General features: G+C 47.4%; 2 protein-coding genes across 6 annotated transcripts in view; one reads left to right on the forward strand and one right to left on the reverse strand.

Annotated features, from left to right (window-relative positions):
• LOC147030396 (uncharacterized) overlaps nucleotides 1-13,952 on the reverse strand; it is a 23,043-nt gene extending 9,091 nt beyond the window's left edge. The window contains exon 1 of the mRNA XM_085872039.1: nucleotides 13,892-13,952. Within this exon, the coding sequence (XP_085728165.1) occupies nucleotides 13,892-13,952 (61 nt within the window). The remainder of the gene's footprint in view (nucleotides 1-13,891) is intronic.
• The window catches only part of LOC147030395 (zinc finger E-box-binding homeobox 2-like), a 276,269-nt gene that overhangs the window by 103,104 nt on the left and 150,665 nt on the right, over nucleotides 1-22,500 (forward strand). For 3 of the 5 annotated variants that reach the window (XM_085874394.1, XM_085874389.1, XM_085874395.1), the window contains exon 1: nucleotides 15,963-16,289. The exons of 1 other annotated variant lie outside the window; for it this stretch is intronic. Coding sequence is in view for 3 of the 4 variants with exons in the window: in XM_085874389.1 (XP_085730515.1) it covers nucleotides 16,220-16,289 (70 nt within the window). In the remaining variant the exon portion in view is untranslated. Of the gene's footprint in view, nucleotides 1-15,962; nucleotides 16,290-22,500 lie in introns of those variants that run through there. One more of the 5 variants, XM_085874391.1, reaches the window with a different exon arrangement.

Genomic DNA, 22,500 nt, shown 5'->3' on the forward strand with positions numbered 1-22,500 from the left:
AAGTATTCAAACCCTTTGCCTAATTCACCCTACATCACATCAGGAGCAAATTATTTGTTTGAAAGGTTCCAAAATAAGTATAATAGGGGTCACCTGTATGTAATCAGTGGTTTAACTTAAAAATTAAGCCCCTCCACTTATCTAAGGCGTTTTTTGGTACAACTCACTTCGTCAACCAATAAGGCCAACATGAAGACCAAGAAGCTTTCCAGAGAAGTCATATATATATATATATATATATATATATATATATATATATATATATATATATATATATATATATATATATATATATATATATATATATATATATATATATATATATATATATATATTGTTGTGGTTACCAGATTCGCAAACCACCATTCAGGTCCCTTAGGTGAGGTATCTCGGTAAGTGCATGTGTAGTTAGGCCCAAACCCGTTGTCTAGTGGGAATACATGTCATTTATGCGAGCTGCGACTCTTCAGGATAGCCGGTTTTCTTTTACTATCTTTATTTTGGACCAACCGCCATGATCACAACCACAACATCAACCACCGACCACAACCACCGCTTCACCACAACCGCCACGACCTTCACGCACACCTCACAACCGTAGCATCGCCACCGTTCTTGCCCCGCTGTGGGTACCGGTGTTGGACTCATGCAGAACGCGCGTCGAACAGCGTGTACAAAATCACGGATTTTGTGCTTCAAAAACGGATCAAAAACGACACACGCCCACTTTTTGCCGTCCAATCGGTGAGCGAGGGGCGATTTGGCCCCGCCTCCAGAACGATCGATATATGCAAATTTGTGGATCAAAAAGCCTTCACGCCCACTTTTTCTCGGGCCAATGGGGAGCGAGGTGAAAGGTCAAAGGGAGGGGGTCAAAGGCGAAGTTACGGGGGGATAAAAGGACGGTGTTCGTCAGTCAGAGGAGAGTCGCAAACAAGAAGAAGAAGGAGAACGAGAACGAGAAGGAGTCGGAGAAGAGAGAGAAGAGTGTGGAAGTCGGGAGCCCGAAGCCTGCAGTGGCTGGAGAAGCTGAAGAGAGTCAGACGAAGGGGTGCTCGCGTCGGTGCCAGGAGCTGCACGCCCGAGGGAGGCCGGCAGCGCGACCTGGCCGAGGTGGAGACGCACACCAGGGATAATAAAGATCCTCTATACCCCGAGCATCAGCAACCCCCTCCTGTTTCCCCCCGCGCTGAGATAGTGCGACCAAGGGGGCCCCGTTCCCACCCCCTGCCAGGCACTGTCCACGAGGCCCGCGGGTTGCGGGGCCATCGCCGCTCCGCGTCTCATCACCAGACGGGTAGGCCCGACCCGGTCTCGGCCTCAGGCCGCCTCATTCTTGAGGTATTTCTTTTCCTTGGTTTTGGGTATGTGTTGTCGGCGCCGTCTGTGAAGTAGAATTGTATAAGTGTTGCCGTGTGCTCGGTAGTCGGTATTAGCTCTGCACTGTGTTTTCACTTTTATGTTTGCTTTTTGTGTAAATGGAATTGTGTTTTCTTTTTTTTGTGTGCATTTGGTGGAATTGTATTTGTGTGCTTCCCGTGTGTCGCGAATAAATGTGCTTTATTGTTGAACTGTTCTCCCGCTTCGCTTCGTCTTTTCCTCCATTGAATCCCCATCTTGCTTCACGTAAAGGGTTGGTAGTGGGCTGAATACGCCCGATAATTAATCGAACCGTCGAGGTCGACGATAACACCGCTCGGTTATTCTGATAGTACGGAACGGGTCGCTTAAGTGGCCCGTGTCCGAAGTCGACCTGCGGCGAGGTGCGATCGCCCGGTCTACCCTCCGCGTGGGTACTTAGGTAGTTCGAATTTGGCGAGCAACCCTATCCCACGCGGGGGCTGATTGGCTCGATCGCGGTGAGACCGAAAGGTCCACCCGTGACTGGTTCCCGGCGTTAGTCCGAGAGGGTCACGACTGGATTGTCCGTCCGGTGGGCGACGTGCCGCGATTCGAGTTACGTGGCCGTCGCACGCCGGCGGGCGCGAAAACTGCAACACTGGTGTCAGGTCGTGCGATACAAATTCATCGCCCTCCTCGCGGCACTGGTATTGGAGAGCGGGACAACAGGCTCTCCTGTCTCCAGCGAAATTCACGGGAATCGGTCCAGGGGTGAGAGAAGCGACCCCCGATTCCCTCCAAATTACGAGCGAGCAAATTAACCCTTCACGAGAAGCAAGATGGCGTCTCAAGGCGAGCGGGAGCCGGGGGTATTAGAAATGTATATGTGTAATAATGTAGAGTCCATGGCCCAGGATGGAATCCCCGAGCAGGAAATGTTGATTGTGCAGGAACACGGACTCGCCCAACTGAACCCAGAGCCCGAAATGGGAGCGGCATCGGCCGCAGTGTATGACACCTCCCCCCCCCCCTCTCCACCAAGACCCTTCCCCAACCCTTGCCGAAACGGCTCAGCTGAGTGCATCCAACATGGCCCAGCTATGCGCCATGCTGGCGGCAATGAACGAAAAGATGAATGCGAAAATGATCGAAAAAATGGATGCAAACACAAACGAAATGAAAGACATGAACAAGCAAATGAATGAAGTGAAAACGACGATGGATGCGAATACACAACAAATAAACGAAAAGATGGATACAAAAATGAACGGAATGGAAACAAACATGAAGGAGGAAATGAAAAAGCTGCGGGGTGAGACGCAGAACATGGGCCGAAGCCTGCAGGCGGGCATGAAGGCCGTGACCGGGGAGATAAAAATGGCGACTCCACGTGTGGGAGCAAACGAGCTGGGTGGGGGTGCAACGGCTGACAGGCCCGCGGTGGAGGCGGGTGAAAAAATAATTCGTGGAACGTGTTGGGCGAGGGTCGTGACGATGACCGAAAGGGAAAAATTAAATGGGGAGACCAAGACGTGTGAGACGAGACACGAGGTGACGACAACAGAAATAATAGTTGAGACAAGGGAGGTAAAGGGTGAAGAGTTGGCAGAGACACGGGAGACAGAAAAAATAGAGGGAAGACTACACGATGAAGATGGGGAAAGTGACGCACACACACACACGGAGGTAGTGGAGGATAATGGGGGTGAGCTCGCGGAGCGTGTAGGGACCCGGTGCGAGCACCTGGATGGCCTCCTCCAGGAACGAGGGGAGGGAGTATGCCCCCTTGAGGCGAGTCACGACCAGGTGAGTTCGGTCGTGCTTTGCGAGGTTGAGGGGACGAGTGCTGTGGACGGGTGCACGGAGAGCTTGGGGGGTATAGAGGCCCCGGAGACCCTTGTGGGGACTCGAATCCCCAGTGTGGTTGTCCCTGTGTGTGTGGTGCAAGGCGTGAGTGCGTCCCCGTGTGTGGAAGCGACCCCGTGTGTGAGTGGTGTGGTGGCGATGGTACCGGAGTGCGTGCTTCCCAGCACGCCGTGTGTGGATGAGGCACCGTGTGTGAGAGAGGCCGTGTGTGTGGATGAAACGGCCAGTATGAATGAGGCACCACGTGTGAGTGGTGTGGTGGCGATGTTGCCGGAGTACGTGCTTCCCAGCACACCGTGTGTGGATGAGGCACGAAGTGTGGATGAGGCACCGCGGTTGAGTGCCCCCGCGTGTGTGGATGAGGCACGGAGTATGAGTGAGGTACCGCGGGTGAGTGCCCCCGCGTGTGTGGATGAGGCACGGAGTGCGAGTGAGGCACCGCGGGTGAGTGCCCCCGCACGCGTGAGTGAACGGCCATGTGCAAGGTCGCTGTGTGCCAGGGAGACCGTGTGTGTGAGAGAGCGGTATGAGAGGGAGATGTCGGTCGGCATGCGGGAGCACGCAGCCGCGTCTCCCCGTGTGAATGTGATTGAGTGGACTGTGTGCGTCGTGACACGCAGGTATGCGTGTGTGGAATGGAGACGACGACGGCGACATGCGAGTCAAGAAAGCCGGGTAGCGGCTGTAGTTGTTTCGAGGACCGTGCCGGGTTCACCCAGCAGTGAGCACGCGGTTCGTGCTGTGCAACGCACGAGACCACCACGTGCTCGCTTGCGAGAGTGAAGTCCCGGTCCGGAAACGCACGCGGTGGATTTGCCGATCCCGCGGACGGACAAAGTTTAGGCAGGTAAATGGATTTGGACCGGACGGGTTCTCCACGCGATCGTGTGTGTTAAGCTCCAACGGGCAAAGCACATGTGTTCGCGTGGGGAACCCCTCGAGACGTGGGGCTTGTGTTTTTTTCTGCGCACGGTGACGTCATGGCTGCACGTGGGGTTGGAATCCGGCAGGAGGGGTATCTCTGCCGGATGGCACCGTCCAAGGAGGGACGAGGAACACGTGCAGCTGCATGACGTCACGGGCAGGTGCAAAGTGCGCGAGCTCTGAGTTGCCGCGCAGGTGCTGCGCATGAAAAAAAAAAAAAAAAAAAGCAAGCCTCACTTTCGGGTGTACAGGATTCCTGGGCATGGGGTGAAAGACCCCCTTACCCTGGGCACAGGATGGAAACTAGTTAGGGGGAAGGGTTAGCTTAGTTAGACCGACTTCATGGGGCAGGGGTAAGTCCTCATGGAGTCCGTGGAATGGATTAGTTAGAGGGATTGTAGCCAGATTTAGGTTGGGAAATAAAATGAATTTTTGAGTTAGGAGACAGAGACAGATTGTGGATGTGTAGTGGGGACGTAGCTTAGCTACGTAGTGTTAAAAGGAACGTGCTATAGTTTAAGGGACGACGTGGGAGCACGAGTTCGTTAGGGGATGTAGTTAGAAGGATGGCAGAGTTCAGCGGTGTGTGTGTTGAAGAGTTGGTGAGTTGTGAGGTGAGTACTTGTTGAGTGAGTGAGGCCAGCGGGTCTGTGTGAGTGGAGCGAATGGGGAATGCATGGTGCGATGAGTGATTGGGGGGAGGAGTGACTCCCGCCCAAGGGACCCTGGGGTCAGAGTAAAGTGAGTTAGCTGGGTTAGTCAAATTTACAAAATGGAGGTCGTTTTGCTGTTGGTGGGAATGTAGGCTCGAAACCCATTTGGAGGGGTGCAGGAGCCCTGTTGACGGGCTTGGGAGCGTGGCTGCGAAAGGTGAGTATCGCTGAGTGGGTACCCCGGGCACCAGGCTAGTCGGCCGCGGTAGGCCATGGGCCCGTGGGGGGCCGGGATAGAGTAGTGGGCACGGGTGCGCCTGCTTGGTGCGGGGGCCCGGGGCGCCATTAGCCGCGTGGGCAGTGTTGTGGGCACGGGTGACCCTCGGAAAGGGGCCCGGGAGGCCGGCCTGCCACGTGTGCGTTTCAGGGGAGGTGCCATGGGGGGGAACTCCCCGGTGTTAGGGAGCTGGTAGGCTCGGAGGCAGTGTAGTGCCCGGGGGTGCCATAGCGGGAGAATCGGCAGAGGGTCGTGCCTGCCAAAGGGAGCCACGTGTCCCAGCCAGGAGACCGTGTGAGGGCACGGAGAGAAAATTGGGGGGCAAGGCCCGAGATTGTGAGGACACCAACACAGGCGACGGGAATCTGGGTTGTTAGAACCAATAGTTTAAGCGAGAGGCGCTTGTTGAAAGCCCCGGGGTAGTTTAACAGTTAAATGGATAGGGTAGATTCGGAGATGTACCCCTCCGCACCATCCATCCCCTCGCTGTCGTTGTGGGCCGCTGGACCCACTTGGTGTTAAGATCGCCGAACTCTGGGGAGGCCATTCTGAGGCTTCGTTGGGCCTCGACACAGGACGTTAGCTCTCCCTTGTTCCCCTCCGGGAAGGGAACGTAGGGGTTGGGAGTAGGCTAGGTGACAGGATAGGTTAGCCGAACAAAGACGATAAAGGGGGTTAGGGGACGATTTATAGAGGGGAAGTAAACATAAAAATAAAAAAATAAGTTGGGGCTAAATTGGGGTTTGACAAATTAAGGGAGTGGGTATGTACAGTGACAGGCAAAGGCGATAGGTGGGAGGGAGACAGGTAGGTAGGTCCGAGCCCGCCTTCCAAGTGGCCAGCACCACCGCACTCCCTCCACCAACCTCCACTGAACGGCAAAGGCCGGCCAAGTTCATCGGCAGCTGTGTGCTGCAAGGCCTGTGCCGGCCAGTTCATCTGCTGGCTGTTTTTCTTCGAGGCCTGTGCCGGCCAGTTCGTCTGCCGGCTGTGTTTGCCTGCAGCGGCCTTCTTCTGCGGGCTGTGTTTGCCTGCAGCGGCCTTCTTCTGCGGGCTGTGTTTGCCTGCAGCGGCCTTCTTCTGCGGGCTGTGTTTGCCTGCTGCCTTTGCCATGCCATGCCCACTGCCCACGTTCACCAGCCCCGTTCAATTTTTGCTTTGCCCCCCCTGTTCATTTCCATGTGCGCCAGGATCCGCAAGGCAACAGTTTGCAAGCTGCGAGAACTGCCCTGTTGGCAGCTACAACACGGGCCTGCAGTGGCGGCCCGTGCACCGTGTTTGTGTTCATGCATCCATTCGTTGTGCTCATTGCGTGTGCCACTTGAGCTGGCACGGAGACTGCGTTGTGCGGCCCATGCACCGTTGTGGTTCACTGCGTTCAGTTCAAAAGGGAAGGCCTTGGACTGCGTGTGAGCAGCCAGCCACGTTCCCTGTCACCTGCATTGTTTGAGCCAGAGACTGCATGCGGGCAGCCTGGCTCCCTGCTAACTGCTTTCTTTTGCAGAGTTCAATGATCCTGGGCCATGGTTTAGTGTAAGATTTGTAAGTTAAGGTAAGATGTACTGTACATATGAGTGCGCCCCCGGCATGTTTGTCTTAGCGCCGGCAATTTTATTTAAGTCGTCCGTGTGAGTGAGTTTGTTTAGATAGTTACGCAGCCCTCAGGTTATTTATTTTGGGGACACGAATACCATGAATGTCGCACTCAGGGATCCGTAGGTAAAATGTACTAGGGGAAAACTACACATGATGGCACACGAAAATTTGACGACTCGGGACGAGTCTGTAAAAGGGAAGGGGGTAGTGTTGTGGTTACCAGATTCGCAAACCACCATTCAGGTCCCTTAGGTGAGGTATCTCGGTAAGTGCATGTGTAGTTAGGCCCAAACCCGTTGTCTAGTGGGAATACATGTCATTTATGCGAGCTGCGACTCTTCAGGATAGCCGTTTTTCTTTTACTATCTTTATTTTGGACCAACCGCCATGATCACAACCACAACATCAACCACCGACCACAACCACCGCTTCACCACAACCGCCACGACCTTCACGCACACCTCACAACCGTAGCATCGCCACCGTTCTTGCCCCGCTGTGGGTACCGGTGTTGGACTCATGCAGAACGCGCGTCGAACAGCGTGTACAAAATCACGGATTTTGTGCTTCAAAAACGGATCAAAAACGACACACGCCCACTTTTTGCCGTCCAATCGGTGAGCGAGGGGCGATTTGGCCCCGCCTCCAGAACGATCGATATATGCAAATTTGTGGATCAAAAAGCCTTCACGCCCACTTTTTCTCGGGCCAATGGGGAGCGAGGTGAAAGGTCAAAGGGAGGGGGTCAAAGGCGAAGTTACGGGGGGATAAAAGGACGGTGTTCGTCAGTCAGAGGAGAGTCGCAAACAAGAAGAAGAAGGAGAACGAGAACGAGAAGGAGTCGGAGAAGAGAGAGAAGAGTGTGGAAGTCGGGAGCCCGAAGCCTGCAGTGGCTGGAGAAGCTGAAGAGAGTCAGACGAAGGGGTGCTCGCGTCGGTGCCAGGAGCTGCACGCCCGAGGGAGGCCGGCAGCGCGACCTGGCCGAGGTGGAGACGCACACCAGGGATAATAAAGATCCTCTATACCCCGAGCATCAGCAACCCCCTCCTGTTTCCCCCCGCGCTGAGATAGTGCGACCAAGGGGGCCCCGTTCCCACCCCTGCCAGGCACTGTCCACGAGGCCCGCGGGTTGCGGGGCCATCGCCGCTCCGCGTCTCATCACCAGACGGGTAGGCCCGACCCGGTCTCGGCCTCAGGCCGCCTCATTCTTGAGGTATTTCTTTTCCTTGGTTTTGGGTATGTGTTGTCGGCGCCGTCTGTGAAGTAGAATTGTATAAGTGTTGCCGTGTGCTCGGTAGTCGGTATTAGCTCTGCACTGTGTTTTCACTTTTATGTTTGCTTTTTGTGTAAATGGAATTGTGTTTTCTTTTTTTGTGTGCATTTGGTGGAATTGTATTTGTGTGCTTCCCGTGTGTCGCGAATAAATGTGCTTTATTGTTGAACTGTTCTCCCGCTTCGCTTCGTCTTTTCCTCCATTGAATCCCCATCTTGCTTCACGTAAAGGGTTGGTAGTGGGCTGAATACGCCCGATAATTAATCGAACCGTCGAGGTCGACGATAACACCGCTCGGTTATTCTGATAGTACGGAACGGGTCGCTTAAGTGGCCCGTGTCCGAAGTCGACCTGCGGCGAGGTGCGATCGCCCGGTCTACCCTCCGCGTGGGTACTTAGGTAGTTCGAATTTGGCGAGCAACCCTATCCCACGCGGGGGCTGATTGGCTCGATCGCGGTGAGACCGAAAGGTCCACCCGTGACTGGTTCCCGGCGTTAGTCCGAGAGGGTCACGACTGGATTGTCCGTCCGGTGGGCGACGTGCCGCGATTCGAGTTACGTGGCCGTCGCACGCCGGCGGGCGCGAAGACCGCAACAATATATATATATATATATATATATATATATATATATATATATATATAAAGTGGTGGAGAAGAACCATTCAGGAGAGGGTTATAAGAAGATTTCAAAGTCACTCATTATCCTTTTGAGTGCGGTGAAATCCATCATTAAGAAGTAGAAGATCTATAATATCACCTAAACTCAACCCAGATGAGGTCGCCTATCCAAACTCGGCGGCTGAGAAAGCAGGAAACTGGTTCAGAATATCACTGTAAATCCAACAATGAATTTGATAGATCTGCAGTGTTCTATGTCCAAGATGGAGGTCAGTGTTCATCAACGAAGAATATCCTGTTCCCTTCAAAACATCTGGCCTCTATGGACCAGATGCAAGAAAGAAGTCATTACTTGAAAAGTCGCATCTAAGAGCTCGTATGGAGTTTGCAAAAAATCATCTTAATGATAGCGCAGGCATGTGGAGAAACGTTTTGCGATCATACAAGACAAATATTTAACTTTTTGCTCGATATTCAAAGTGTTACGTCTGGCGCAAGCCGATAACACTGCACATCACCCAGTCAACACCATCCCTACTGTCAAGCATGGTTGTGGCAGCATCATATTTAGGGGGTTGCTTTTCATAAGCAGATACTGGCAAGTTTGTCAGGATAGAAATGACAATGGACAGTGCAAAGAGCAGGAAAATCCTTGATGAAAACCTGCTTGAGTCTGCCATTAATCTAAAACTGGGTAGGAGATTCGCATTTCAGCAGGACAATGATCCGAAGCACAAAGCTAAAGCTACAATAGAGTGGCTGTACAAGAAAAATATTAATGTTCTTGAGTGGCTCAGTCAAAGTCCTGACTTGAACCCAATTGAACATTTATGGGAAGACTTGAAGATTGCAGTCCATCGACGATCCCAATCAAACTTGGCAGAACTGGAGCAATTTTCAACTTGAAGAATGGGCAAATATTTCACCATCTGGTTGTGGAAATCTGGTAGAGACCAACCAAAAAAGACTCGTAGCAGTCATTGCTGCAAAGGGTGCTTCCACCAAGTTCCTGACGGGCTGAATACTTTTGCAACCAATGAATTTTGATTTGTAAATGTTTTGTGCAGGCATTGCTGACATGTAACCTCATTCAACTACAACAGTGTTTCCTTTGATCTCTTCAATTATGAATAAAAAACTTAATTTGGAAAAAATGTTTCTTCATCTATCTATAATTCCAGCAATGTGTGTGTGTGTGTGTGTGTGTGTGTGTGTGTGTGTGTGTGTGTGTGTGTGTGTGTGTGTGTGTGTGTGTGTGTGTGTGTGTGTGTGTGTGTGTGTGTGTGTGTGTGTGTGTGTGTGTGTGACCGCTGTTTCTCGACAACCACTGGTGCGATCTAATTGAAACTTGCCAGGTATATTGCTGGGGACCTGAGTATGTGCCTTTTCAAGGTTTGATATTAATCGGACAAGTGGTTCCCAAGTTATGGCCATTTATTTACCAAACCAATGACAGGACACGTTGCTGCATAGGCGTGGCCGAAGGGGAAAGGGTGCCTTAGTCACCAATGACAGAACACGTTGCTTGGTGTTTTGCACCCACAGTATCTATCTTCTATCTCTCGATAATTCCAGCAATCTCTGTTTCTTTGCCTTTCAAAAGGTTTGAAATTAATCAGACAAGTTGTTCCCAAGTTATGGCCAAGTTAGAGCGCGTTCCCCATTACGGGTTACAACGTACGGACTTCCGGATAGTGATGACTTAGTGTATTCTAATAATTTCTCGATTTCTTATGCGCATTTATAGATAAACACAATGCCCCAATCCAGTCGTCTTTTACAAGAGCGATAGAACGGCCTGTGTGGTTGTTTGAAAGTTTTTTTTTTTTTTTTTTTTTTGCACGTACGGCCACACACGTATGGGCACGTCAGAGCGAAGGAACGGCCTGTGTGGTTGTTGTTTCTGGCACGCGGTTTGAAAGTTTTTTGTTTTTTTTTGCACGTATGGCCACACACGTACGGGCACGCACTAGTAATTCATAATCATGCTAAAATATACAATTTGGCATCTCTGTCTGTCTGTCTGTCTTTATTTGACCGCGATGCATTCAGTCGTTACTTATTCAATGTCAACCAAACTTGACAGGAGGACTGAGGGCCACATGATGGAGGTTATAGTGACTTCACCCCCCCCTGTCCCCTCTCACCATGGGGGTTTTCTACCTTGGGCGAAATTAATGTTAAGTTGTATATCCATGTTAAGATGGCTAATCGTGGTTTTTTCCAAGGCCGCTTCTAATCGCAAAATAATAACACTTATGATAATAGTATAGTATTAATGGTATTACAAAACCTGCGCGATGTTCCATGGCTCCATGACGGCTCATTCTGTTCGAATGTGGGGGGGGGGGGGTTGCGTTCAAAGCATGTTCTAGCTGTGGCGCTGAAGGTGCCGGGGCCAGGTCGTGTCGAAGCCGCCATGAAGAAAAGCAAACTGGAGAAAAATGTAAAGAAGAAGAAGAAAATGTGCATGGGGTAATGCGTGTAGTGTGAAAATGGCAAGCATGAGGTGCGAAGAGAAGCACAAAACTCTGTATTGAGGACACAAACTATGAGCAGGGAAATCTCGGGGGAAAACTGCTCTCTCTTTCTCTTGCTGTGGTGGTCCTGTGAGAGAGAGCAAACCGAGTCAAGTCCACCCTTTTATTCTCCTCCAGTACCTGGAAAAGTGCGCTTCTCCCAGCTGAAGAGCCCCACTGTGTCTTCTCATGATTGGCCCAGCTGTGCCGCATTCACATCGCGCAGAGGGGGGTTATGGTTGGGTGGAAGGTTCTAGCATCTTCCAGCATCTTAGCCCTTGGAACCCCAGCATCAAGGCATAGTTTGCGAATGTGTAATGAAGCGGATGCCAGATAATGGTGTGAAGTGAAAGATAATTTTAGAAATACAGATAGAGAAATAGAGAGAGAAAGAGAGAAAGAGAGAGAGAGATAGATAGAAGTGAAAGACAAATAGGGAAATAGAAAATGTGGGGAGGGGGGGCAGGAAAGGGGACAAAATACTATCTTCTCAGATGTAATGCATATTTGTCACATAAAAACGATTTACCTAATTTATATGGGGGCAAGCGTGCACATTGCAAGCAACTACTCAGGGTGCATCCTCCATGTAAACATCATAAATATAAACTTTATATACTTGATAAAGTGGATTGTGAGAGAGATTTATATTCAAGAGCACTAGGTTACAAAGATATGCATGCTAAAAGACAAACTAAAAATGTTGCATGTTCATAATATTAACTTAATAAAACTATGACCAACCTTCGACTGTTTTAAAATCCCATCGTGCTTGCATTCTGCAAGCAGATAAATAACTCAAGTAAATCATCAATTCGTGATTAGAATGAGCTCTTTATTGAAAAGTTTACAGCTACAGTAATATTTAATGTAAACATGGCAAAAGTTACAAAATAAGAGGGAGAAGTGGTACTTGTTACCGTTGCCTGGAAACCAGTTCCAGTGTCAGCTCCATTGTCTACCAGCGGTGAGCAGACAGAGCCTGCACCGGCCGAATCTTATTCGTTAATGTTTTCGTTTACAGACAATTTCTGACGTTTTATATATTTATTTCTGGGATGTTGCCTTCGTGTTCTATCATTATCCAAGATTTCAGCTTTCTACGCCACCTCGAAGGTATTAAACATTTACATCGGTGAGTCAATCAGCCAGTCGTTAGAAAGAGCTGTATATATTAGATATACTTTAGTCTATATGTATATAGAGAGATACGGTGTATATATATATATATATATATATATATATATATATATATATATATATATATATATATATATATATATATATATATATATATATATATATATATATATATATATATATATATATATAATATATGTACATATATGAAGGGATGAAGTAAATAATCGATTTTAAAACATTGCTTCATGCATGTCTTTTTTTTATTATTATTTTTGCTTCTGCTAATTTATTGCATGTTCCCCTGAACAAAAGGAAAAATATATAAAACCTGCTGAATTAATCCAGTGCTCCATTACATCATGTAAGCATGGTCACGGATGATGTAAACAGTAAAATCTCATTTGGAGTTCCAATCATTTGTGTTTGTTAGACAGCGTTTTCGTGGTTGTTTGACAGCAAGAGCAGACAGCATCATATCTAGTCCGATCACCCATTCGGTCGGTAACACCCATGCCGCATGAAGTTCGCAGGTTGTCCACGGCTCTACTGGAGTTCTGCGAATCTCTTGACACTCTGGCATCGCTCGCGATGTCTGCAAAGCTTTCGGATATCTGCAAGGAGTCCACATAAGTGAATGGCTGATGTGCATGCCAGGGATGCACCACTACTTGGCACCAAGGACCGTGTTCACCCCTTGAGTCCAGCGGTATCACTTACACCTCCACTTTATACGACTGATATGGTGCTCCATCGAATACAATCCAGAATCTTCTTGACTTGGATTTCTGTTGAGTAACACCTTGTGCCTCTCATGAGTGGTCCTCATAAGAAATATAATCATATACTCTCTGTGTTTTATGCATATTGGACAGAAGTACATGTCATGGCATACTCTATCTCTTTTACATGTACAAACGTACTCAATGCATACAGTGTATCTCATGTCAGCAATAATAATAATCAATGATTTATTCTGGCAAGAGCAAAGGTGCAGCATATATACATACAGTATTTATTATCATATACTACCAAGTCTGCTGTAGCCGAGAATTAATATCTATGACAGGAAAAGGTTCCTTGCCCGTGACATGCACTGCGCCTCTCTGGCTTTTGCCTCGCCTGCCCAACATACACAGTATATACAGTGATTCTTCAATAGAAAAGTGAAATGAAGGGAAATTAATGAAGGTGCATTGTGACATCACAGAGAAGAGAACAGTATCTCGGACTTTGGCATGCATCAAGTCAAATTACACATTATACTGAAGCACCAAATTTGTTCGCTACCTAAGCACATCATTCGGAATATGTATATCAATCTATATTCCTCATTGTTTCAAAGATGAGGAATTGTATTACCTTCAATTAAGTTTACAATCAACGTTTGTGTTGTGGTCGAAAGCAAATTAATTCTGCGTTATTCCGTGACGATTTTAATAATCGGTGGAAATGTAGATGAATTATACGCATTTTCCATTAATATATTGTGCGAGGTAAATGCGCTCTTTGCTCAGATTTTTAAGCTTGGATTCCTCAATCTCACGACTTCGTCCTATCCATTTTTTGCCCTCTCCCAGCCCCCCACCCCCCACAACCCCACACCCTCTCCTCCACACTCACCACTCTCTTCGCTGGGAATGCAACTTAACCCTCCCAACCCCTCCTGCCTGGGTTCTTACCTTGATCAAGCACCATCAAAGATTTTGCCCAAATGAGGTATATCAACAGGGTGTCGGCCATTATAACTGGCAGTCTAGCATGTATGTATGTACAATATATATATATATATATATATATATATATATATATATATATATATATATATATATACATATATATATATATATATATATATATATATATATATATATATATACATATACATATCCTGGCACGTTATTAAACCTCAAATTAACGCCCCGAACCTTCACAGCTAATTTCACACCTAATTACTGTTTTTCAAGGTTTCTGTCATCCGTGGACCTCCCAGATGAGGTTAACAAGCATTTGTCAGGAACGAAACGTCGCTATAAAGCAGAACGTTCAAGCGCTTTGGTGACCTTCGGTGCGGGTTTCGAAGCGTGACAGGTGTACGATTGGGGGACTCGGCACTAGCACCGAACCGATGTGGAGCCGCCACTACACAACGGAAGGCTAAGCGAATTAAGACCTGAAGTGACAAGGATCCTTGTCCAAGGGATGCCAAATTGACGTCGCGAATTTGCGCAAATTAAACGGTGCAACACCCTCGAAACGCCATGCATTGCTCGGAAGACGCTCTCAGAGGGTAAACAGAGTCGGGACATGCCGTTGTCAAACGAAACGTTCAACACTGACAACTGGGGAGAACAAAAGAGGGGGCATTGCCTCCTTGGGGGTAGATGGTGCATCTTCGTTTGCACTGCGAATACATAATATGTCATTGTGTCTAAAGTGTGTATTTAGCTTCAGTTAGCCTCGTCATGGGAGTTGTAAAAGTATCGAAAAAGTTTGGTCGCGGAGTTTGGAATGTTAAGCCTGTGCGAGGAATTGGGACTGTAAAGGTGGTGAGTTGGTGGTGGCATTGAGGGGTTGGCGGTGTTACTTAGATGGGACTTGATGATATACAATATCTCTCTCCATATTCATCTGCTTTACCCAAGTCCCACCCTTTTCTGAGATCCAATGAGTGCTGCCAAGTACTCTACCAAACATCCTCCTGCCTCCACCATCACCACCACCACCACCACCACCACCACCACCACCACCACTGCCCTGATTCAGAATCTCCGCACTCCTCCATAGTGTGTGCGCTGATTATTAGGACAGACCATATTTGCGCGCTCCGCACAATCACCGTGTAAAGTTATAAATAAATACACATCCTTGTAACACAACCATTATATAAGGCATTGCATGCTCGCTCCAATTAAACGACCGGAGTTCCAAACCGAAACTGAGACAAACACTCTCGTGGCTCCACTTGGCACCATTATCTGCCCAAGTTTGCGAGAGCCAGATAAGAAAACTTTCCGAGACCAAATATTTCACTAAAACTGATTTTTCTCGCCATCCGAGGAATCGCATTTGTCAGTTTCCCCCCACAACAGGATCTAATTCAAGTTCTGTGAACCTTCCTTGCCTCGTAATCTTATCAGATTCGTGAAGCTTCTCTTTGCTTCGAAAGGAACGTCACGTCTGTGCTCGTCTTTGGCGATGCGTTCGAATACATCACGTTTCGAGAGTCCGCTGCAACGTTTGAGGGGGTGAAGGACAGGCTGGGGTAGAATGGACATGTTGGGGTGGGGTGGGGGGGGGAGTGGTGGTGGCGGTAGGGATATTGTATTCTTGAGATCACCAACCTTGATCAACCAAACATATTGGAAGAACTTTTCAGGTAACAGGTTGCATAATAGTGTTAATATTCTTCGTCATTACGAGATGTGCTGCTTGTTGTAGTCACAATTAATATCAGATCAGACCCCTGCCCCCCCCTCCTTCCACGAGCTCTTCCTGGTGATCCTTAGCCCATGAGGGTCAGCCGGTATGACGACCATGCAGGTTTGGGCACAAGGCGACCCCTGTCCATCCATCAAGCAGGGCGCCGATTCCGCCTGGCGCCGAAGGGTGGTGTACCGGGTCGTCGGTGAGCATGGCTGGGCCCCCTCTTCTCTCCGCCCCTCCCCCTGCCCCTGACGGCTTCCCCTTCTCCTCTCACCGCGTTCGTTCCACTCGTGGTACTGTCACCAGCCCCACCCTCCCCACCCCCATCGCCCCCCACCACCACCACCACAGCCAAACTCCGTCAACCCCCATCTTACACTCTATCCTCACACATGTCCATCGACTCAGTCACAAACAGACACGCGGACGTGCAGACTGGACGCCACTTCCCGATGCACCCCGAAGCCTCCCGACTCCCCACACCCGTTAAACTGTAACTCTTTTGGAAGAGACAGCCGCCACACTCAGCGGTGGGAAACCCGGCTGGAGCTCGCGAAACGCCAGCATCACCCGAAGCCGAGACGATGCTTGCGGAGATGGTGGATGCGGCCAAGTGCCAGCGGAGAAAGCAGGCGAACCCACGGCGCAAAAAAGGTGAGCAGAGTGTGGCACACCTTGCGTACCCAAGTACAACCGACGGTCCGTGCAGGGGCTCACACCCGGACTCCTCCTTTGTACCTGTCACGCTTAACTGGGTTAAAACTTTGGTGTGCCATGTAGTATATCATTTTAACTTGCTAAACATCAATCCATTTTGTGTTTTACCAACTCCATCAGCGATTTTATTGTTCACCATTACTTTTTCATTCACTCACCAGCTGTGTCGAAGCACAATGTGCGCAAAATGCGCTTCAGAGTTCCTAAAGTAAACGTGCTGAAACGTCCGCAAGAAAGACACTGAGAAAAGTTCTCTCTGTATCTCTGTGTGTGTCTCTGTCTCTCTTTGTCTCTCTCTCCCTCTCTCTTTGTCTCTCTCTCCCTCTCTCTTTGTCTCTCTCTCCCTCTCTCTCTCCCTCTCCCTTTCCCTCTCTCTCTCCCTCTCTCTCCCTCTCCCTCTCCCTCTCCCTCTCCCTCTCCCTCTCCCTCTCCCTCTCCCTCTCCCTCTCCCTCTCCCTCTCCCTCTCCCTCTCCCTCTCCCTCTCCCTCTCCCTCTCCCTCTCCCTCTCCCTCTCCCTCTCTCTCATCTCTTTCACTCTTGATTTATTATTTTACGTCGATTGTGCTTCCTCGTGTTCTTTCCATAACGTTCGTATACACATGTACCTTTTAAATATATATGATGGTGCGAATCAGGTGAATATTTGTACTCTCTCTCGATACCGACATAATCGATACAGATGCCAATATGGATCGAAATTCCACTTTGCTCGAGACCCATCACGTACGTCTAACTGAGACGGCGTGCCTTGCACCCTTTCAATGTAGTTGTACATCCAAATGATTATATCGTACAAGAGCCCGAGTTGTACGTGCCGTATTCACAGCTTGATCGTTTCTGCTTCAACTCTTCATTCACAAAAAAAACATTTTTTTCCACAAAGGGACTGAATGACCTCCGGTTGTCGCTTTTGTTGTGGACTCAACTCTTTCGGATAGGAAGCATTGTGTGCGCGCGTTCCTCTGCGAGTCACATCATCGAAACGGTCCGACATGTCCACTTTCGATGATAAATAAGGAGCATATGACACCGTGAATGGAGCTCGAAGATTCCTCATTCCCTCTCCGCATTCGTATGAAATCGCAAGCCCGGGGTGATGACTCTTGGGCAGTTGGCGCAACTTCTGATATCTTGAACACGCGCTGACCGCAACCGGCTTAACTTCGCTGCGCTCTTAATGGTTCTGGCGCCTGCCCTTTGAATAAACATCTTTCCCAAGTTCGTTTCGCGTCCTGCATGTTCCGCTTTTGTTCAACACACACTTTTCTCTGAGACGTGAAAGTACAGCGGCTTGGGGGTATCTGCCTGCAGTTGGGAGCCTTGCAGGGGGTCAGCAAAAAAATGCGCAAAACAATGCCAAGTGTGTAATGCACGCGTGCGCAAACACAACCACACAAAAACACACACACACCACGAACCCACTGTTTGTTTGCCTTTCCACTATATTCCTCACCCCTGTGCCCTTATCTGGGAGGTTCATAATTAATAGTTAATATAATACGTATGTCTTGACTATGTTCCGAGACGCCTGTGCGCCAAATGCCTCAATATATTCGTGCTGTCTTTACGCACAAATGAAATTCAGATGAAGAAATGAAAACAGCTGACCAAGTGATGCGGCTTCAGTTGCAAACGAACCTCCCGCAACCCCTATCCCCCGGTTATAAGCGCTACAGGCTAATGGGTGTGCACCGCTGCTTGGTGACGAGTGATTACCGTGTTTGTGTTATTAGCACGATAAAGCAACCAGAAATACTTATTGTTCGAACATCCTGCCGGAGCAAATATTTCACATCAACTTCGCAATGTCCAAAAGCCTTTTCCTTGGAAGTTCCACATACTGTTCCAAAAGTAAAGTTGAAGTATCTATCCCTCATTGCTCGGTCTGTGCATGATTGACTTGCTCTTCCCTCCACTCGACCTGATGGATGTATTGTACAATGTTTGCATTTTATAATTACGAATCATTTTCGATTCATCGCATCCGGGATCGCTCCACACTTTGCCAGTTTTGTGAATTTTGATCTGAGTCGGACATGCCGCACACCCACTACGTGAGTTTGAATAATATTTTCGCAAACGACTTCAAGATGCTGATGTTCATGGGGCCTCATGTAAACTTAAAACACTTACAGTTCTCTCTTCCGCTAAGTCGCAGATGTTTGGCTTCCCTGTTGATTTGTTCAAAACAGTTGCGCATTAGCTCTGATATATATATGTATATGTATATATATATATATATATATATATATATATATATATATATATATATATATATATATATATATATATATATATATATATATAGATAGATATAGATATATGTATATGTATATGTATATGTATATGTATATGTATATAGATATATGTATATAGATATATGTATATGTATGTATATGTATATATATGTATATATAGATATATGTATATATATATATATATATATGTATATATATATGTATGTATATATATATATGTATATATACACACACACAGATTTTATATATACAGTATGTACAACTGGTTGGAAGCTAGAATAAAAGACAAAATATATCAGTAAAGATCACTGAGAATGCTTTTGGAATACAGGGAATGTGTATGCATTTGAGCAGTTCACATCTCCAACCCTTCCTTTATGGAAAGCATCGTCACTGAGTAAGCGCATGCCAGTGGTGGCCAGAGTTCCGGATGGATTCAAAGAGGTCATTTTTCCATTGCGATGAATCCATAACTTCGCAGTTTCCTCATAACCTTGTGCCATGCTCACGCTGCCCTGATCTTTCACAACTCCTGTTGTGGAGCCTCCAGGTGAGGGATCCTGAGGTTAGGTGTTTCGGGTAATACAAGTGAGGTACAATTTTTTTTTTCTTTCTCGGTGTTGGTGATGTGTAATTATAAGTTTAGTAAATCTTTCATTTATCTTTCCAACACCACTCCCGAGGTTAGTGGGATGTCCAGGAATCGAGGAGAAAGGAGGCTGACACTTGCTATGAGGTGGAAAGTACAGTAAACTTGTGATGGATGGAATCGGATAAACGCACCATCCAGTGGGAAACGAGGAGGGTAAACGGAGATCCCAACAAAGATCATCGACCGTCACCCCAAAACGGTTGTGCAAAACGGTCTTGGGTTTATTTACATTTCTGCAGAAATACAGGTGTGCAGAATTGCACAAGGACCAAATAGATTAAAATTTTGATTCATTGTCGTATTTCGTCAATAGTTTGTCTGAAAGGATGGTGCAGAGATTAGCACACTTAGCTTTGAGTTTTCTCGTCTGGGTTTGATTCCCGACACGACTATAAATGGTCAGATTTGTGCTTCACATTCATTGCTTTGTGCACCGTCCCTCAGATAGACGGTAAGGTGAGTGTCCCGTCTGCTTGCCTTACTCAGCTGGTGGATGTGAAAGATACAGTGGTATCATTCACAGAGAGTACGTCAGTTGTTGCCAACACCCTGAACTAATTATATATTCCTGCCCAAAATCAGCATGAGTCCAATTTTAGCCAGGCCAGCAGGTTCATAAAAGACTTCGGCCAAAAAGCTTTCCCAAGTTGAACCCGCAATAAGGTGGGAATTATTTGGGCTGTTGATGTGGTCCGAGTAGTCGTAGTAGAAGTTATAGTGGTAGTGTCCTCATCAGTTATTTCAACATATTTCAACAACGTATACAAACAGGAATTTCAACACATGAGGCTTTCGTGGTTTCAGCATTCTGTTTGCTTTCTTACTGTTTCGAGTAAAAAAATCACACTTTTAGTGGTATGAGTATATTATTTCCCAACCTGTCTTCATCGGCAGATATCCTACTCTAAATCCTGTGATTTTTTTGCCTTTGACTCGGACAACTATTGATAATGGCTCAGAGCACCAGCACACAATGGCCTGATTACTGGTGCATTTGTTTCGTTTCATGTGGCTGGTTCGCCCTTGGTTCAGATTGGCGCTCCATCATGATAAAATACCGCAATGGGAAGTTGGACAAATAGACCTAGAAAAGTGAAAGCTTACACAGTCGACTGAGGAATATTGCAGCAACGTCGTGTTTGGAGGACAATCATTGGAGAAGTGCGAAGGAATAATGAAAAAAGGTAGTAGTCGTTGCATGATTACAAAAAGGATAAACATCAGGGGAGGGGGAGAATTTGGGGGATAGGTGTAATGATGAGGGAGAAGAAGAATAGGAGGAGCAGTTGGATGAGAAGGGTTAGGGTTGTGGCAGCTGTTCCTTTGGAGTGACAGAGACTTAATAACAGAACAGTCTGTTAAACCCCGTGTCACCCTGGGTGCCGCAACATGCACACAATGCTTCGTGGCAGGATTTCATCGAGCCTAGTCATTAAAGCAATATTTATTCCCTTATATTTTACATGATTACCCCACGACACAAAAAAAAAATTCCATAAGGTATGCACCTGTTTCCTGCATAAAGTTTCCTCATTATCCCCTTGCAGGAATTGAAATGCATGAAAAGCAAATTTTATTTATATCTCAACATACGATGTGCCTTTTGGCCTCGCATAGCAAAAATGTCTTTTCAAAGTCCACCCGCCATCTTACCTTTGGAAAGTTAGTAAAGTAAGTTGATAAAGTGTGAATCGACCAAGAAAAGCACTGAAATGTGCTGATATTCAAATTACAATGACATTTCCAAAATGTCTTAAAAGGTCCATCAGACCATTAAAAGATCCTGAAGACTTCAAATCAAGCGGAACCAATGATTAGCAACATAGCACTTTATTTCTATTCCAACCAAAGATTAACCATAAAAGTAGTTTTGTTTTATGTTATGATCACATCCTTCACGTCGATAATCAAATTATAAATCCGGCTTCCTCCAAGGAATGAACATGCATTTTGGAAAGGTAAATAAACTTTTACATTTGGGACAATAAAGTCAATGGATAAATAGGTTTATTTGGGATTCATTTTAATGGTTCATTCATTTGTCAAAGGTGAATGTGATCCACTTTAGATTTGCTCACATCTTCGGGATGTGAGGAGGTCAGCCTGCATCCTGAAGACACACCAAAACTTGTCGACATGAAATGGAGGCGTTAGACATGTGATTGTGATGCTTTATTGCATTTTTGTCATGAGATGCATAAGCAAAGCTTCACAGAATTGATTTCTGGGTTTGCCATTTATACCTGGCAAAATACATGGAAAGCATTTCAACTGAAAGCATTTCAAACGTGTGTGTGTGTGTGTGTGTGTGTGTGTGTGTGTGTGTGTGTGTGTGTGTGTGCGTGCGTGCGTGCGTGCGTGCGTGCGTGCGTGCGTGCGTGCGTGCGTGCGTGGTATTGGCTTAATGGTTGGGGTGGTGGGCTTGGGATCCTAGGATCCTGAGTTCAAATCCCACTCAGATGTTGAATTAATACCAGGTGGGGTTGACTCTGCCTGTGTCATCCTTTTGAGGTCGGCAAAATGAGTGCAAGCTTGCTGGTATCTTGTGTTGAAGTGGCGATCCATCCAGGATTGTGCCCAATAGCCAAGGAGACTGCTGAGACAGCACCAACACTCTTCACAGAGTATGGTCCCAATGGATGTGTGTATGTATGTGTATATATACAGTATACAAACATTGCTGAGAGGTACGCACACTCGCCTCTCACCCTCGAGCCTGGTTTTGAATCTTGGCCCAGCGATAAACTGTCATCCCAGTGTTTCACAGGCAAGGATCTGCCGGCATTAGTTGGTTGATTTTAATGATTCCACATTGTCCTTCATCAAGAGTAGGTGAGTTATTGCCAGCACCCTGAACAAATTCCAAATTCCTTCTCTAACAAATGCAGGAAAGGCAATGGCAAACCACTTTGGAGAACCCTTGCCAAGAAACTGCTTTGGCAGCACCAATGCTCTGAAACAGTTTGGTCCATCAGAATGAGAGCCCAAAGACCCAATTTTCATTCATGCGCTCCCTTGGAGTCCCCGAAGTAATCATGCAAAGTTTCAGGACATGAGGCTTCATGCTTTTGGAATTATGGTGGAGACACACTGACTGACGAACACTGACATTTACCATACCAGCAAATATCACCCATCACTTTGCTGACAGAGAGAGCAGGGAGAGTGAAGAGGTGGAAGGGAAAGGAGAGAGAGGGAGAAGGAGCGAGGAGGGGTGGGTGAAGAGAACACAGTGCG

The sequence above is a fragment of the Eptatretus burgeri genome, chromosome 3, assembly GCF_056783735.1.
Source record: "Eptatretus burgeri isolate ZD-2024b chromosome 3, Ebu_testis_v1, whole genome shotgun sequence".
NCBI classification, from domain to species: Eukaryota; Metazoa; Chordata; class Myxini; order Myxiniformes; family Myxinidae; genus Eptatretus; species Eptatretus burgeri.